This window comes from Echiichthys vipera, assembly GCF_963691815.1.
Source record: "Echiichthys vipera genome assembly, chromosome: 3".
NCBI lineage: Eukaryota > Metazoa > Chordata > Actinopteri > Perciformes > Trachinidae > Echiichthys > Echiichthys vipera.
In genome coordinates, this window is record NC_139828.1 from 25,271,857 (window position 1) to 25,291,139 (window position 19,283).

General features: G+C 40.6%; 1 protein-coding gene across 1 annotated transcript; it reads right to left on the reverse strand.

The window, feature by feature from the left end:
- Positions 1-1,545: 1,545 nt before the first annotated feature.
- On the reverse strand, positions 1,546-18,957 carry nek1 (NIMA-related kinase 1). The gene is made up of 36 exons (XM_083940311.1): positions 18,935-18,957; positions 18,389-18,537; positions 18,176-18,272; positions 17,959-18,056; positions 17,656-17,739; positions 17,467-17,534; positions 17,287-17,373; positions 16,747-16,801; positions 16,246-16,446; positions 16,085-16,157; positions 14,638-14,789; positions 14,389-14,454; positions 14,013-14,072; positions 13,889-13,936; positions 13,692-13,772; positions 13,364-13,539; positions 12,711-12,824; positions 12,507-12,609; positions 11,332-11,418; positions 10,686-10,769; positions 10,515-10,592; positions 9,856-9,951; positions 9,559-9,765; positions 9,405-9,458; positions 9,048-9,279; positions 8,366-8,494; positions 8,102-8,278; positions 7,754-7,954; positions 7,550-7,655; positions 7,317-7,393; positions 7,008-7,225; positions 6,408-6,565; positions 5,823-6,196; positions 4,698-4,831; positions 4,480-4,612; positions 1,546-2,278 (listed from the first exon to the last, which is right to left on the reverse strand). Exons 2-36 carry the CDS (start codon positions 18,503-18,505, stop codon positions 2,265-2,267), a joined length of 4,239 nt encoding a protein of 1,412 aa, XP_083796437.1. The 5' UTR covers positions 18,506-18,537; positions 18,935-18,957; the 3' UTR covers positions 1,546-2,264.
- Between the last annotated feature and the right edge of the window lie 326 nt (positions 18,958-19,283).

Genomic DNA, 19,283 nt, shown 5'->3' on the forward strand with positions numbered 1-19,283 from the left:
CCGTTCAGAAGTTCTGACGGCTCGTTTAAAGACACAGTTTCTGAATACGGGCTGTGTGGATTTCTCTGTGAAATTAGTGTTTTGATTCTTTCACAGTATTTATAGAGCACCACCACCTGCTTTATTAGCCAAAACAGACACGGAAATCTAATTTTTCTTACAATATGGCCATATGGGACCTTTAAGCAAGAAACAGTTGGCATTCAAATGAAACAAGCATGAACAAAACCATAAGTAGTTCTATAACCTGATTCCAAACTGAGCCTAAAGTGTAATTTCTTCAATACATTTGTCAAAGAAAGCGATAAGGATTCTGTCAGAACCCCTCATGCTCTTATCTTGGTATGACATTTTCCTACCTTCATGTGTGCTAAAATGCAAATGAGGACTGAGCCTCATGCATAATACAAGCCACATAGAACATAAAACAGAATGACCAAATCAGAAATGAAACAACAAGCAAACACAACGCCACCGTGCAGCATAAATATTGAATGAACTGCTCTGCTGTGTATGACATGTAACAGCTTTTAGTGCTATTCCTCTCAATCCTTAGACTAACAGCCTAAATCAAGTGGATTAGTGGATAGTAGCCAGCCAGAACCCATAGAATACATATTTACAATGTAATCCAATACATAACCCTGCCATGTTTAAAATGATATCCAATGTAAAATTGATTTAGCATTTGCATAATCAATATGAAATACAACTTGCCACCTCAGCTAGAAAATGCATACTGGGCGATTACATTTGAATTTTACGATGTCATAATTTTAGCACGGATGACAAAAGTTTGCGGTTTAATCTTAATAATGGCAGATTGATGCTAAGGTTGCTGTTTGAAATCTGCCAGCGTCATCCATCAAAGATAGCAGGCAGGATCTAAATGGGTTGTTGCGAGCAAAATACTTGTTCTTGACTTTCATTGAAAAGAGGGAAACAATTAAAAATTCTCAAATGACTACAGCATTAATGTTACGAAAGGCTGCAAAGCTCCTTCATCGAATTGGTTTGTTTATCCTTACTGGGAGGATGCTACAGTCAATTAATTGATTATGCTCCAACTGAGAGGAAACACACCCTCTTCTCCTGTCACACTACATCAGACATGATGTTGGAACACTGGAGGCTCTTGTTATATTATTCCACAGGGATTGCGACTACAAATAAATCTTGCTAGCTGACAGAAAGGTTAGCGGTCTATTGAAGGGCTGTGGATGAAAATAGTCTTGTGTACTCACCAGTGGCCCCAGTCTGATGAGGCGTGGAAAGCTGAAGGATTTTCTTCTTAACCTCCATGTTTTTAATCTGAGACTCTAAATAAAACATTTTTCCGATGGAAGACAGAGAATTTGTAAGCACTGATGTCTATCCTTAACCATATCTTACAGTCTCTATGGTAGAAAAAAAAACAAAAGTAAAATAAAGTCCTCAGGTTCTTTAAAAAAGTGTTTATTTTATATAAAGATTTACAATATTTAATTTATAATCAAATAGGAATTACTGTTATTATCTATACCATTGATTACATCATCAGTACAACTCTCTTACCTGGCCCACTACATCGCACCAAGCACTCTAATGCCACAGTCTTGCTACAGTACCTCTGCAACATACAGCAGTCTCAAAGAAATGACATTTAATTTGGGTTAAGTGAAACAGTAAGAAATGTGGAAAATGTATTTAGATAATATTGAACTTCATGTTTGGTGAAAAGAGTTGTAAGAAAAGGAGGTTCATCTGGTTCTGACTAAATCATGGGACATGCTTTGAGGGAGACCTGGTTTGTGTTTTGAAGCTATGGTTGTGTATGTGACAATTAGAAAGAGAGCACCTGAGAGGACCAGATCTTTCCCGCCAAAATAAAATGCCAGTGTGGATTCGAACTGGATAACAAACTGAAACACAAACGGTGTATGCTATTAATCAACGTGACGATACATGTGTTTCATTTACAGACAGAGTTTCATGAACATTTGACAAACCTTTTTGAAGTTAACTTTGGTTAATAAGAACATGTATTTGATAATGCACTTTTGAATGAACACTGGTTAGAAAACAGAATCATGTGCTGATAGCCAAAGTATGAAAACAGCCTTGAGTGTACTAGTTATTCATCATGCAAGTGTGCCTGAAACACTGTTAGATGCGTGGCTGCGACACTTCATGCATAGATCCTTCTGCCAATGATGTGCGTCATGGGAAGACATCAGATAGCCAGCAGATTGTCATAGCTGCCCGCAGCTCCACTGCACAAAACATTATTCATCATTATCTACAGGAGAGAAAGAGAGGAGAAAGAGAATCATGTCAGGACAGATAACAGATTAGAGAGGCAGAGGTCATTGGGTAGATCATGTTCCTTAAAAAGGGATAGCTTGCAAACTTCCTTACCCTGTAAAAAATCATCCTGAGTTAAAAGGATATTTAATTTTTATTAAGTTGTATGAGGTATTTATCCATAGCTACTGGATTACCTACTGTAGATAGCAGGCAGCATGTCCCTTAGTTTGGAGAGAAGCAGGCAGGACGATTGGCACGGAAGCTAAGAAATATTCTGATGGGATGGGGGCTGCAGCTTAATGTATTTTATCCAGCTAAAAACGAAAAAAAGACTACCTTAAAAAAAGATCAATATCAGTTTAAGTGTATGCTATATTTAGAATATTTTCACCACTTTACCTTGCCGTCAGACAACCCTGTTTAAGTTTACGTGGGTGGAACTGAAGATGTCACTTAAGCTCTCTTCAAAGCCACCAGAGTCCATTGACAAAAGCAGTAATCTTCCCTCACAGTACACAGGAGTTGCTGTTCTACTGCTGCCTTGATCAGTGAGTTAGTTTGTGTTATTGTGTGACTTTGGTGTTGTAAAAGGTTAAGAAATAACAAAATAAACAAACTAACAGATAAAACGACTGCTTTTGTCTTTGGTGTCTGATGGCTTTGACAAGACCTGCCCGCTTCTCCAAACTGGTGGCGTGCCGACTGCCACATACAATAGGTTAGACAATGACTATGGATAAGTACCTTTTACAACCCCACTTCCAAAAATCCAAACTATCCCAAAAGAGAAGCAGAAGACTCCAAATTAGCACAAACATTGGCAGAGACAGTCATGGTTCCCAGATGCTGTATTCTTGTGACTTTAGTGATTTAACGGAAACAACATTAGAGGAGATGAGATTATACTGCAATCCCACGGCACGTGGGTTTGTTCTCTGTTAGATGCCTCAGAAATATTCAAAATCTAAGGAGTTAGTTATAGGAAGGGTGCTATAAGATAAATCTTTCACTATCCCTATCTTGAGGTGGATCCTCAAGGGAGATATCTGACATCTACCGTGCCTCCTCCATTTCCTCTACTGAAGACAGTAAAAATAGAAAAACTAAAGAATTGTCAAATAGAGATGTTCAGAGAGAAAGTGCATCTCAAGACTGCTCCCATCCTGAGGGAAACCTGTCAAACTCAAAAGAAATACTCCCCCAACCCATCTCTTTCTGTATCTGCTGTAGCTCCAGTCTGACAACCGACTTGGCACATGGCACACAGACGGTGTTAAGGGTGTGTTTTACATCTACTTAGTCCCGTCATGACTCAGTGGCAATGTGAGGAAAGAGGATAGGATTTGAGGGATCAGATTAAACACTCACTGTACTCTTACAAAGCTCTATGCTGTGGGAAAACCACTGAGGACATTTCAACACTGTTGCTGACCAGAACAATTAAAGGAGTTACACATGCAGTGCTAAACAATAAGGGATGCCTGAGGAAAGAAAAATGCCACTTTGGGCTAGTGGGAAAAACTATTAAACAAATTGTTTTAGCTGATGATGGAAGTAGCCAAGGAGAAGTTCCCCATCTTGCTTCCTTCTAATCTGTTGAGAGTTGCACATGCCAGAAAAAAACAAAGATTAATCATGACAATTAACTTTAGTCTTTGTTGTTATCTGATATGTGCTAATATATAAAACAAATTGTATTGGAGCAAGTAAAAATTAGTCTATGGGCAAATAGATATCTGATCCCCCTGCCTGACTGGGGCAAGTAAAAAAAAAAAAAAGTGAACTGGGACTGCCTCTATGCTCTGTCACAGCCCTCAGCATCTGACACAGACACAAATGGCACTCACATGCACTAACATGCACATATGGACCGAAAACAAACAACACGGAAATTTGAATTACACCATACACAGATGGAGTGACTTAGTTCTCTGCTCAGGATGCTATTACTCCTCTATATCTTTACATAGCAACTATTTGTTTGCTGCTATACAGTACAGCTCCATTAATGTTTAACCCTTACATGTATTTCTGTGGTTCACACAAGGGACCAAAAACCTCATAAGGTAAGAATGTCGTTGAAAAAGGAGATTAATAGAACAAAGGGAGTTTTCTGGTATCACTTGAATTAAATAGAAAAGCCCCATGTCTTTCAGACACACAGTGGGAATGATGAAAACTACTGTTACTAACCTTCTTGGTATGCACCATCTGCCATCACTAGATGAAGGATGTTGGGATACAGATGCTGGTGTTCAGTTCCCAAAATCCTTAAGACCAAACTGGAGCCCAGGTCAATATTCTCATCTTCATCTTCATGCATAGCCTTAAATGCAAAAAACATCCAAACTGTTTTATCCATCTTATGTTGCAGCATTGCGAACACTAGAGAGATAAGAAACATTTCATACCTTAATCTTATTGTAGGCCTCAATGAACTTCTCAAAGCCCATCTGCTGCTCCAGATTGAAGCGAAGTTCTTCCAGACGACTGAATATGCTGTCATGATGCGCAGCCTCTCCGTTCTGGTCCTCTCCACTGCCATCTACGGTGCAGCAGGATTTATCAGTTCTCATAATACAGTTTGATCACTTTGATCGATTCATTACATAGCCAGTTATTTAAGGCATGAATCATCTGACATAAATTATTAATTAAAGATATAGTTTTTCAACAAGCTGAAGTAGTTTGCAAGATATCTCCACAATATCGTGTAGCAAGACAGGGACCTATGAGTATGTCAGCAACAAAGGCAAATAAAAGTTTGTTGTTACATTAAAATAATAAAATACTAACTGAATTAAAGGTCCTATATTATGCAAATTTAGGTTAATACTTGTATTTTGGGTTTCTATTAGAACATGTTTAAATGTTTTAAAAGGTGCTTTACTTGAAATACAGAATAAAAAGTTGTCTCCATGCGGCTCTCAACAAACATTACCCAACTGATATGGACGCACTAACATGCATGTGTGGCCGGACAGGCTATCAAAACAAACAAACAAACAAACAAACAAACAGAGAAACGTACTTCTGACTTCATTATCTGCTCAGGACGCTATTACTCCAATATATCTTAACATAGCAAATATTTGTTTGCTGCTATATTAATGTTCTGAATATGGAACTTCACTGTTCAAAAACACATTATTTTTCTCATAGCCTCTGCCTGAACACTGTTTTAGTCTCTTTAAGCCCCCTCCTGAAAAAGTCCAGTATGCTCTGATTGGTCAGCATATCTGGGTCCTCTGCATCTACACCGACATTGCATCCGCACTGTAGCAGTACTTTCTGCCTATATATAGTATAGTTGTGACATCACAAAGTCCTATAGGCTCGTTTAAAGACACAGTTTCTGAATACAGGCTGTGTGTATTTCTCTGTGGATTGAGTGTTTTGATACTTTCACAGTATATATAGAGCACCTCCACCCGCTTTGTAATAAAAAAGGACAGGAAATCTCCCTTTTTACAATATTGGACCTTTAAAATAGTTAAACAAGCTTCTATTTTACAAACTCATGACATTCCTCATACCTGAATGCCATTCTTCATTGAGCTGGCTGGTATTACTGCGGTTCCCTTCTCCCACACCATAAGTAAGAAGCTCTGATTCTTCCTCATCACCAGGACTCCCATTAGAGCATTCCTCATCCTCCTCTTCCTCCTCCTCCTCTTCTTCTTCTTCATCCTCCTCCCCTTCATCATCATCGTCATCATCATCTTCATCGTCGTCGTCATCTACAGCCATCTGATTATTGTCCTGATCAAGCTCCGCTGCTAATCTGTTGAAAAGTACTTGGTCCTCCCCCTCTGGAGGGTTCCCATTAAAGTCTCCTGCACCAACCTCTTCTTGCAGCAGTCTCTCCATAGAGGCCTGGATGTCCCGCAGGTCTTCATCCTCATATGCGCTAGGGAGCATGGAGTATTGTTATTACACACACACAGTATGCCATCAACCGGCTGTATTTATAGAGTTTTAGCAAATTAAAACCAGCCATTTTCTAATGTTGTCACACCTAGAATATGATCAACTGAATCGGGTTAAGGCAACTTGACACTGCAGCAGTTAATGATTTGCCAAACTCCTACAGTGTGAGATTTAATCGGTGTTCGTCTTACTCTTCACTCTCGGACTGGTTGTCATCTTTAGCTGTCTCCTCCATGTCCTCGATCTCCAGGTTGTTGTCTGGGGCAACGTTGGCATCATTCATCGCTGCAGAGTCCTGCTGAGAGCTGAAGAGACGATCGAGGTCTGGCAGTGAGCATGTCCGCAGCATCTGACAGTAGTGCAAACAGAGCAACATGTTAAAAATATCAAGTATACCATTATGTTATTTATAGTAAGCAACAACCAACCCTAAAAAAGAACACTGACAAAACCTACCACATTTATATTCTATGCAGCTGGTAGTGTCAAAAATGTTGGGCTAGGTTCTACAGATCCTAATGTCCCTGATGAAGGTTATGAAAGATATAGGTTGATGGATACTCTCTGTCCTATGAGATTCACTGCAGGTTCAGACTGTGTGATTAATGGCTCTGGCTCTATTCCAGACCCCCTCATTAATAAAGAAGACTGAATTTGTTCCTAAAATACCACACCCAAGTTTCAACATCACACCAAGCACAAGAACAGCCTCCTCAACTCTACTGTCATGTAATACCAATACAAAAACGAAAGTGTGTTGTTTTTTTTAAACTCAAGCACTCAGCAATCACCTTGGGGTTGTTGGCGTCAAACATGCCCGTTGAGAGACCAATGAGGAGGGCGTCGTGGTGTTTGGAGCGCAGCGGTGAGACAGAGCGTGAGCGAGAGGCCAGAGAGGAGGACGATTCATCCATGGAGGACTGGGCCGAGAGGAGTGCAAGGGCAGCAGTGCGTCGGTGGGCCGGGGAACACAACTTCATAAACAGGGGCTCCTCGCATTGTGCTAAACCTGGGAGAGGGAAGGGAAGGGCAGATCTAATTAAGATAGTAATCACGCTGGAGAAAAAAAGTGTCTTTGACTCACTTAACATGAATCTCACCAGAAGATTCAGTTGGTTTCTCTGCACTCTTCTCAACCTTCTTAGTGTCCACTGGTCTTATGATACCCTCTGGTGGCCTGTTATAAAAATACACTTTAGCGCCACAAACATCTATAATGTCTTTAAATGCATTACAGGAATTGTTTACTTAAAAAATATGGCTACATCAAGTAACTAAATATTGGGGTGAATAATATTTTGGTGTGAATTAGAATATAAAGATGAACAGTTACATTGGCTGGTGGGATTCCTGGTCCCATGCCTGCTGCACAGCAGCTGGGGGATGGGAAGCCTGTTTAGGTGTCTCTTCCAAAACCACTGACTCCAAGTCTGCTGGATCTGAAGACAAAGAATTCAAACCGGATAAGATTGCGTTAGACTTTTAAAGATGAGGAGCAGAGCTATGCAATCAGTGTCTGGGTGAGTGACACACTAACCGTGAATCTCAGTGAGGTTGGGTGGCAGTGTCACTCTGTCTACTGCACCAGCCACAGACATTTCCTGATGTGAGGTCTCTGCGGTGCCCGCACTCTCCTTCTGGACCTCTGTACTCTGCACCACAGCAGGTGGCGTTGGCTTAGAGGGCGACACTTCTTCAGGCGTTTTCACAGTCTCAGCGGCTGTCTGGTTAGGCTTATCTGGGGAGAATTCGGAATCATCAGTAAGTGAATATACTCTTAGTATACTGTACATCATAACCATCCGTGCATTCTTTGAAACTAAAATAATTTAAACCATTCACATAATGACATAAATGCAGAAGACTTGAATGAATGAAGACTAACCGGGGCTGTAAAACTCTTCCTCGCCGATGGTGACATTCTCTAGCTGCTGGGTGAGAGGCTGAAGCTCTGCCTCCTGAAGTGCTCTCAGAACCTGAAAGTCTGGACTCACTCCCCACACCTTTCTAGGAGCCTCTTCCTGTAGCCCACGCATCTGTATAACTTCACCCACTGTTTGCTCTGAAACATAACACACACACACAATGAGAATTAAAAATTTTTCAATGTGCACCCTGCAGATTGATTGTCAGGAAGAAGGTAACTCACCAATGGTCCTAATACATGTCTCCTCTAGAGTTTGTCGGGCTACAGAGAGGACAAGAGGCACTCCTCCTGCCTCCCACTTCTTCCGGTCTCCACCAGAGGATGGTCTGTCTTCTGGACACATTGAGGTGCCTGGTGAGAGAATGGTGGAGAAAATAGCTGAGAAAAATGTATTTTCCACAGCGGAACTGCTGGCATGTAGTATTATAGTCATTACGTATTTCTTACTATATGAAGGCAAGCAACATAACTAAAATAAAGTATATCTGTACTGCCAGCATGTTAACTTCACCAGCACACAAAATAGTAACAATACAATCTTGTTAATGTGATTTGTTATTACACAGCTTAGTTGTTACTGGATTCTGTTTGGTCGATTATGGTATTCTAGTGAGTTATTTCTGAATAGCAGACCTCTACTATAACAGCCCGTTGCTATGGACACAGTTCTGATCAAAGACTCTGGGGGACTGTTTTTAAATTAATATTTTGTGACAAAATGACTGATTTTCTGCCTGGGTCCAGAACTTTGAATCAATTCTGTCTGACACCAGGCAAGATGTCTTTAGTAAATAACCGTGTAATAAATGGGATAATGCGTGATAATAATAATGCTTAATAATGACCTGCTCTCTCTACATTTTCCCACTTAATGCACAAGATTTTGAGAGTTGGCTCAGCTTACTGGCTGTTGTAAAACCGGTTTGCTCTAAGGTTTGCTGAAGTACAGGCAGTTCCTCTGAATCCCACTTCTTCCTGTCTCCGTTGGAAGACGGACGTTTCTCTGTGTCAGACTGGTTCTGTCGGGGAGCAGGACTTTGTTCTGCAGTGGGTGGAAGCGGCAACTCAATCTCCTCCACTGGACTTGTGGCTTTTAGGTTCTGGTTGAGTCTGCGTAGAATCTGCTTTTTCTCACTCTGTACCAAGAAAAGCATGAAGTAGTGTTGTATTTCTAAATATTGCCTCAGGGAAGATTTGGAATTCCTGCCATTTTAGCACACCGTCACTTTAATAAATGATTATTCACATCTCATACACTAACCTGGATGACTGTAGCAGTCTCTGACTCAGCAAACTTTTCTTTTAGTGGAGTAGTCTGCCAAACACAAAATGGTAAATTGATATAGCTTAGGAATACATACTCAAACAGTGCTATAGGGCATAGGGTGTGATAGACTTTCTAAATGTATACTGACTGCTCCAACATTCTTCAGGGCAGCGGTCATGGATATAGCTGGGGTGGAGGGTTTGGATGCAGGGAAGGCGGGAGCTTTAGCATCCGGTTCTGGCTGAGAAGGACTGGGATGTGGAAGAGGACTGTCAGAGGTAGATGATACTGCTACTGCTGCTGCCGCCGCTACGTTTCCTACTGCCACGCCAACCTTCGTCCCCCGAGCTGCAAGCTTCCACAATACACAATACCCAAGATTAAACTACACTTAAATTAAGGCACCAAGTAATGGTAGGAATGTGTAAAGAATGATAGAGCTTACATGGTCCTCCCAAGCTCTCTTTTCCCTCTCATGTGCTTCTTTCCTCTTTTTCTCTAGCTGCTCTCTCAGTATAGCAGCACGGGCATTTGCTTGGGCCTGTTGGGTACATTTATACAATTCCAAAGAAAAAAGTCAGTTACTGCACATACTTATCACCTGTGCAGTATAAAGAACACACCACGGTATTCATAAAATCTGAGTGAAAAAAGGTTTTGCTACAGTCAGAACAGTAAGATCTGTATTTGCATTTATCACAGTCCCTGTGTGGCTGTCATGCATCACGCTTGTTTGTAGCACATACAGGTCCAGCTTCTACTCATCCGTTAAAGACTGAAGATAGATTACAACATTGCTATCCAGCAGTCAGGGGTTTGAGCACAACAAAAATTAACCACCGTCTGCCATGAATATTTTCACATAAACTGTTGATTAATAATCGATAGAATGTGTTTGAGAATAGTTGCATTACCACAAAACATAATATTATGATAATCATTCATTCATCTTCAACTGCTTGGTTTAGATAGACTAACATAATCTTTGTCTTTTATTATCATTTTATTTCCTCTTTAATTTTGTCACTGGTTTGTCTACGCTCTACTTTCCGTCATCTAAATGTTGCATATTCTAAAATGAATTATTATTCTAAGCAGACTCACTTTTAAAGCCTCTTTCTTCTTTCTCCTGAGCTCCGCTTCCTCACTCGACTCCTGGCTGTCAGAACCATCACTGTCATACTGACACACACACAACAAAAAGAGACGGAAGATGAAATGTCAGAGAAATCTCATTAAAAGGTGCTCTCAGAATCTCAGACTGGAGGACTGTACCTTCTCTCCTCTGAGTCGCGCTTTGATCTGCTGACGCTCATTGAAGTTCTGCAAGCGGATCTGCCGTAGTCTTGACAAGTACTCCTGAAAACAATTACAGACATGTTACATACTGTATGCACAGAAACAGACACACACAGACAAAGAAAAAAAATTGATATCCGTGGTCACAATCATACAAAAATAAAAGGATACACTGGTAGCACTCAGAAATACAAAGTTTAACTGAAAACACAGTATGATGTTTGCATCATTGTACATTAACATATCAGCCATTCAGCCGCATTAAAAGTAACACATTTTGCAGTCATCAACAAAGATGTATATACTCCATTTAAAGCTGCAATACACAAATTAAAACTGAGGTGATTATTTGAAATGGGACATTATGCACAATAAACAAACAAAAACAATGTACTTATTGTTGTGAATAATAACAGCCATTACTGGGAGGCAAAATAAAAAGTACAAGAGCTCACTGGACAGTGGAACACCACGTGATGTGGGCATGGGTTTGAGCCGCGGGGTTGAGTTATGGGTGTGTCAAAGGGAGTTTTGTGCAGACATATGAAGGACGACGAGCCAAGCCAGACGTGCTATGAGTGAGGTGGAGTGTGAGGCTGGGCTTTCAGGCCTGGGCTCCTACCTCCTCCTCTTTGTTGGCTTGGGGTCTCCTGCACCGAAGCGAACCAGACCGGTTTCCATAGATTGCTGCCAGGTTTTGCCGAGTTCCCTGTTTACCGTTCAATTTAACCACATTTTTAAAAAGGTAGCCCCTAACATCTAACCGCCACAAGTCATGAGCTGAGGAAAGGTGGTAATGTTGCATTGATCAATAGCTGAACATTGAATCAAATCACTCTGTAAGCTGAAAGGGGCAACTCACTATAATGAACCCACAGAGAGTTATCATCCAGCTCTAAATAGTATTCTAGCCCATTGTTTTGTTTTTACGGTGTACAAATAAACTCTTTGATTCTGTCTTACTACTCTCATCAACCTCTTTTCCTGCAGCATATGGCAGCTAGTTTCTTGTAATAAATGTACCCAGCACCATACAGCAGCCAGATAAGGTTAGCAGCTAGCTGGTGGAGAAAGCTGAAAACTAGGGCTGTGCTCATTAAATTAATTTGGCAATAATATTGTACACACTCCTTGCTAATGCAATTTCACAAACAGTGCATGTCTCAATTCAAAACAAACATTCACATATTTTGTATTTGAATTTGAAAGAATATCTGCTGTGGCTATACCACAATATCAGAAAACAGTAACCATTGTGTCAGAAGAGAAGATTTAAACAATGTTTTCTTAGGGCTATAGGGTTCAAAAATGAATATTTATTATTTCATACAAGTCTATAGTTGTGCTTTCTTCTCAAGCCACTCCATTACTTTGGCTCAGTGCTTTTTGTGCTAAGCAGGTAACTTACAATTGGCTTGTGTGAGCTCAGGTTTAATACGGGGTTAGCAGTGAGAGCTTTTGGGTTCTTACAACCTTACAACCCAGCAAACCAAAAAAAAAGCGCTGAAACCTGGCTGATGCTAAGTGAGTTTGGAAGTACTAGAAACCCTTTCACGATACATGGAACCATTTGATTCTGCGTTAACATAAAAAATGCTTAATGTGGCTTTAAGATTTACAATAATTGCTAGAAATACATCAGTGTCACTTGTCAACTGTGTGTGTAGAAAATCATACCCAGTATGCAGGAGGTTGTAAATTGTAACTATAATAGAAAAGGCTCTGTATGTCTGTAACAGGACTAAACACTCAATAGGTTACCCTTAATATTACAGTATAAAAAGGTACACTACATACCAGCTGTCCCTCAGCACGAACTTTGTTGAGCATGGCTTCTCTCTTCCGCTGTAAAAACTCCTCAACTTGATAGGCCCGTCCAGCAACCATATGACCACGCGACCTAAAAACAGAATGTGGTATTTACTACTATCTTTCACACTATGAAAAGAACATGGATGTGGATTTTAAATCCAGATGTGTTGTGTCAGCTGCTTGACTGACCTACAAACATGTTTAGAAACATGTTGCAGACTCTGTAGTTCTCTTTTGACTGCATCAGGATTTAGAAGTCGGACAGGGCCGTTGGGCAGCACTGGGCCAGCAGCCGGCGGTACACTTCTTACACACAAAGGCAGTCCGTTACAGGGGACATATATATGAGGGGGCATAATGCTAATTTTCAGGTTCATACTTTCCGTATTTTGAGTTTTTACCAGAACAGAACATGTTTTAAAAAAACACACAATTTTTGACTGCTCTGATTGGTCAGCATTCTGCATCTGCGCTGTAACTGTACCTGCACCGTTATTGCAGCCGAGGAATGACTGTAAGATCCCTGTAGCAGCACTTTCTACCTATATAGAGTATAGTTGTGTCATCACAACTGTACAGAAGTCCTGACGGCTCATTTAAAGTTACATATTCCAAATACAGGCTGTGAGCATTTCTCTGGGGATTTAGCAATTTGATGGTTTCACAGTATTTATATAGCACTTCAAACTGCTTTATAATATATATATATAATCTATCTATCTATATATATATATATATATATATATATATTTATATGGAAATCTTACTTTACAATATGGGACCTTTAAAACAATTATTCAACACACCTAAAACCCCTAAAATACAGAGGCATCTGAACATACCGAATGGGACTGCCTGGTCCTGCTGATCCCTCTCTGCTGATGACTTTAGCCTGTGGTTTAGCCATTTTGTCCAGAGCAGCGTGGTAGTGTTCATATGGGGTTTTACTTGGGAGATAGGCTGGACTAGGACCCTGTACAGAGCTTGGGGCAGCCCTCTTTCCACCACCTACAAAACCCTGAGTTATGGAGACAAAAGGTGGTTTGATGCCTGAAGGGGGAGCTGTATGAGTACAACTGATTTGTTATGTGATAACAATGTGATCATGAAATGTAGTTCTAGTAAAAACCACACTTTATATGATAAAAAAAGAAAATGGGCATCCATTACCTTTCTCTCTGGGCTGCTCCCTCCACTAGAACTCAAGACATGCTTCCAGCCTTGTTCTCTGGCTTGATTTATACGATTGATCTGTTCACATGTAATTATTTTTTCAGTTTCTTCCTTGCCCCCACCCCTATAACAGAAATGACTTGACACATAAAAGACTACATCCACAAGGAACAAATCTACCTACTAGAACCTACCTTTTCCTTTTCATATCTCTTCATTTGCTCTGCCTTAAACAGGAACACCTGAAGGCAACACAGAGGTTACACTTTCAGTTTCCTGATCTATCAGAAACCTTACAGAGAGACTTGTTGTACCCACCTGCTCTCTTTGTTTCCTTTCTTTCTCAATCAGCTCCATCTTTTTCTTTCGGATGCCATCCTGCAGCATGAGGCAAAAGCATTTCAATCAAAAAGAGACATTTTAAAGAAAATCCGCTTCGAGGCAGTAGGGATGCTCTGTCGCTGGGCAGGTAGGTGAGGAGAGAAAGATTGGTTAAAGAGGAAGCTAAAATCAGGCAGAACGCTCTGAAAAGGCCAGCAGCAGAAAACAGGTGAATGTAAGGATCAAGCGCAATGAGAGGGAGGAAAAACTAAAAATGCAGGGAGGAAGGGACCTTCATATGTGAGTAAATGGGTAGAGAAAAGGAAGGGAAATCTCATAGTAAAGTCAAGTTATGAGGGGCTCTCAGCTGTACCTCATGTTTTTTCCTCTCTTCCTCCACTTGACTCACTCTTCTCTGGGGGGCTGCTGGGAGAGGGGCCTAAGCAACATATGACACTGGGGTTCAGAGGTTGCCGACACACTATGGTCTAAAAAAACACACATACACAGATGGGAGAGGCCTCTGACATGCCAGACTCGGAGCTCAACATCAGATAGATCACAAAAAAAAGTCAGGAGTAAAGCTCAAAAATCCTAGCAACTGTCATCGACATCAACTAACCGGTTTATGCTTTACAGCTTGCTTCCTCTCTGCAGGCTTTTTGGCTGTATTCGACACTTTCCTCGTAGTTAAAGGCACTCCATACTTGCTGGCTGGTTTGGTAATCTTCTGGGCTGGGGTGAGTGGTATGGAGCCCTGGGCAGGACGCTTGGCTAGTCACACAAGTAAACAAATATTAAAACATTCATCCAAATCAGTATTCAACAGCAAATACAATGTGCAATGCAAACAAATAAACAAGACATAAAAATGACAGCGAGTTTACTCCCTGGTGTCCAAGGGATAATAAGTAAAGGAACATTTTATAATAAAAGGGCTATACTGTAATGTTAGTCCCACTATAGTTGAAATGCACTTGGTGTTTCAAACCTATGGCCTGCATTGCACCACCAGAGCATTAAATTAGCAGCACCAAATGAAGCAGTTAATTTCTCCTCTCTAAATGTAGACCTTGGTAAAACCATTACTACTGTAGGTCTAAATCACTTGTATCTGAGTGGTACAATTGAAAGACAGAGAAATATTCCTGTGTCCCTTTGTTAGTTGTTCAATTGTTCTCTTCAAATCTGTCAAAATAAATAATAATTTGAATTTCATATCAAAATCCTATTCTTTTCCCATCCTTAGGGCAACTAGCTAACTCCGCCCATCATAAAAACTGGACTTTAACCATAATCTTGTGGACCAAAGCAGCTAGCAGAGTCATATAATAGTAGGATAAGTGTGTTTGGATATTAGTTTGTGTATATTTCTAAAAGAGTGCTTAGGTTCTGGTTCATCGTCCACCTCCTGATCTAAAAAGCTGGGTGAGTGTGCCGAGCCATGCTGCTCTGGTCCTGCCTTGTAGGAAGACCGACCACAGCCAACCTGTGTCTTCTCCCCTTAGCTGTGCCCTCAGGAGCTAAACTCAAGTGTGTCTATGCTGGAGACCATAGAGAAAGCTATCTCTTAAAACTTCTCAGTTTCCAGCTCTCAGTACTTTTGTAGCTTTTACCTGAATATCTGCGGTTTCTGTTTGCACTTTCAGATTATGTCAGCCTTATTTTACTGATTGCTCTCATTCATATTAGAGTTACTGCCAGTTGTTAAGAGGAATGCGATGTGTTTGTCACCAAGTTGTGGAAGCTTCTTTAGCAGTGCAATTCTTGACTAAAACAAGTCTAATTAATCAGATATTGGTGCTAGTTAGTCAGCAGATCAGTAATCAGAAATATTTCATGGAGGAATAGTACAAACGGACACAGCAAGCTGTAAAAAGGCCACAGGGGGCTCTCACTGTGGTTCACACACCTCCGTCTTCAAGGTACACAACTTTGCCTTACTGTGGCGTGTAGAGGAAAAAAAACTTACAACATGCCAGCGCAGCTCCACGGCCTGGAGCCATTCATGGCATTGCTACTATCACTACAACTACCTCCCCAACTATGTGAAAGGCCTATTTGATTACCTGGTGGTCCCTGCACCACACCCACTTTAGGCTTCTTGTGAAGAAAAGCATGGCAGAATTCCTGAGCAATGATCTGGAATCATCAGAGAATACATTATTTTTAACTGGACAGTCTTGTTTATGTAAATTCAGACGGTATCAAAGGCAGCTGTGTGCTTTACTTGTGGTGTGAGGAACCTCTCTATCCTGCAGGACAGGAAAGGTTTGTCCAGTATGCTGCTGACTGAGGGCCTCTCTCGAGGGCTGCGTTTGAACAGCACTGCCAAGAGGGAGCGAAGTTCTTGGGAGTAGTGAACAGACACAGGAGGGTACGAGCCACGGATGATCTTCAGAACTAGGTTCTTCATGTTGCCAGCCTCAAACTGAGGAGATATACACAAAGAACATTTTAATAATAACCACAGTGGATTAATTACTGAGGGCAATCACAAGCAATGATGGAATAAAACTGGGGTTATTTGGGAGTGGTTGAGACTATGAAGAACTACAGAATAAATTATGAGACTCAGGAAAAAACAACTTATTCTTTGAAACTTTGTCAACCATAATACATGCAGCACATACAGGAAAGAGATCAAAGTATTTTAGAGAGCACTGCAATGCTGCGTAATAAAAATCAAAGCTGCCTTTATTTATAAACAGCTCACACACAGAATACTTACTGCATGCTTAAGAGTGCACATTTCATATAGGACACACCCTAGGGCCCAAATATCACTGCAGAGGGAGGGAAAGTGAGAGGAGAGAACATACAAATAGAAAGGCAGGGATAAGTTTTAGGATAGTTTTACATTCATTCAATAAGGTATCAACAGTCACTTAAATGCTTTTCCTTTCTTTATCATTAACATAGGGGGAAAAAGGGAATTTATTGCTGAAAAAACTCCATTGGGACATTGAGATACTGCTAAATCTACTTTGTTAGTTGTAACTAAAGTGGATTACATGACATGCATGCTTAAAATAGTTTAATAGGAAATCAATACAAGCTTCCTGCTGTAGCTACAGACAAGCAGGTTCACTCAATAAAGAGGAGACATGATACCTTTACAGTACATAACCCAGAAGCCACCACCTATTCTTGCATGACTGCCAATTTGGTGGGACAAAATGTGTCCTCTGGATTACTATTTAATTATTAATTTACATAACAAGTAAGACAAACACCAAAATCAGGGCATTCCACAATATTAAGATAGTACCTTTTGTTGTTGTAAGGTTTATTTTCACAGATCTCTGGTGATAGGTAATATGGTGTGCCTATACATGTTCTTGCCAGCTCTACAGTGCTGGAAATAAGAAGAGAAGCAAAAGACAACTCGTATTGTACTGCACTTCTATTTCCAAATCTGAAAATCCATTCAAATGATTGTTTTACATACCTGTTCAGCACCCTTGCGATTCCAAAATCTCCAAGCTGTACAGTCCCATCTTTGGTCAAAAATATATTCTATGAAATTTTGAAATAATTGAAAATACATGTAAATAAGGCAATACATAACATACATACATACATACAACATAACATACATATACGCTGAGGGAAGATCTTGTGGCGGATTAAGCAATACCTGTGATTTGATGTCCCTGTGGAGGATTTTTCGATCATGCACATGCTTCAGTGCCAGGCAAATCTGCACAAACCAATCCAAGATCTGGGAAAGGGAGAATGTAGTAAAGTCACATTATACACTCTCAACCTAATATGCCATTTGTAATGTTAATGGATGAACAACCCTAGGGGAAAAAAACAACATTAAATGAGTCTTAATATAAATAAAACGCCAAAGAGGACAGCTATATGGAACAACGCCATTAAGTATAATCCATGCAATCCACATGTTCATGTCTCTCTCAAACACTTAGTGGCTTACTTGCTCTTCTGAGAACAGTACTCCTTTCTGAGAGTTGATCTTCTTGAAGAGGTCTCCGCCCTCGCAGTAATCCATCACAATATACAGGCAGCCCCCCTCTAAAAAAAGATATTTATAAGACATTCACTAAAGTCTACTAGTATAGACCTTACATTGCATCCCTTAAACAATGTGGCTCTTTCAACTAATATCTTAGAGCTATGGATTGAGTGAATACCTTCAAAAGACTCCTTATACTGGACAATGTTGGGATGGCTCATGTTGGCAAGAACAGCAACCTCTTTCCGAGATTCTTGTCTCTCTTTACTTGGCATCTGTCAAAGGAACAAGGCACAGAAAATGCATAGATGGAGAAATGTATTACAAGGAAGCTCACATTCACAGTGACATGTGAAGCTTGTGCAACATTACCCTTAGTAAAATGACTTACTGCAGATATACCAATCTCCTTGATGACATATTGGTGTCCATCCTCTTTGGACTTGACAAGGATTGCCTTTCCAAATGAACCTTCCCCGATTTTCCTCACTTTTTCGTACTTGTCCATGTCAGTGGAATGACTGGCTCCTCATGCTGGGTCTGCAAAGAAATCAAGGCATATATTGCAAAGCTATGCTCGAGCTTATTCGGCTTTGGTCGTAGAGCTAAGGGTTTCATGTCGATAGATTTTAAATATGATTAACGTCAGTTGTCATTACTGTGCATAGTCAGTACATCATCAATCATACAGTGATATTAGCTCCATAGAAGCATCATTAGCCTCAGACGGGCTGTGATGCTGAGACAACCCACACACAGCTGTAGCAGGACAGCTAACGTTTCCGTTAACTTATATATTAGCTGGACGAAAATGGTAAACAAGACGACCCTATATGAATTACATGCTATAGAGTGACCACGACACTGAGTTATATAATAACGTAGCTCACTAGGTAGCGACATGTAAATGCTATCAGGTGGCTAATACTTGTCTTACCATCAGTTTTTTTTTATCGCTGCTGTCTCACAGAGTCTGTTACCCCCTACCGCCCTCGCGCTCTCTACCTAACTACAGCTCTCGTTTTGCTGCATTTTAATTGGTCACGCTCATATTTCTCGGTCGTGAATTGGTTTACACAGCTGTCCATCATCTTTCCCGCTGAGTGACGGTCGTAGTCGCCGCCCCCAATGGTACTGTTGCTGTGGACATTTTCCATAGCAACGACCCACATCGTGGAAGTGTAGCGAGCACCTTTGCTGCACTTTTGACAAACTAAATACACTTTATCCGTAAATGACGAACGATTATGTGAAAATGAGTTAGAAAAAAGACATGAATTCACATC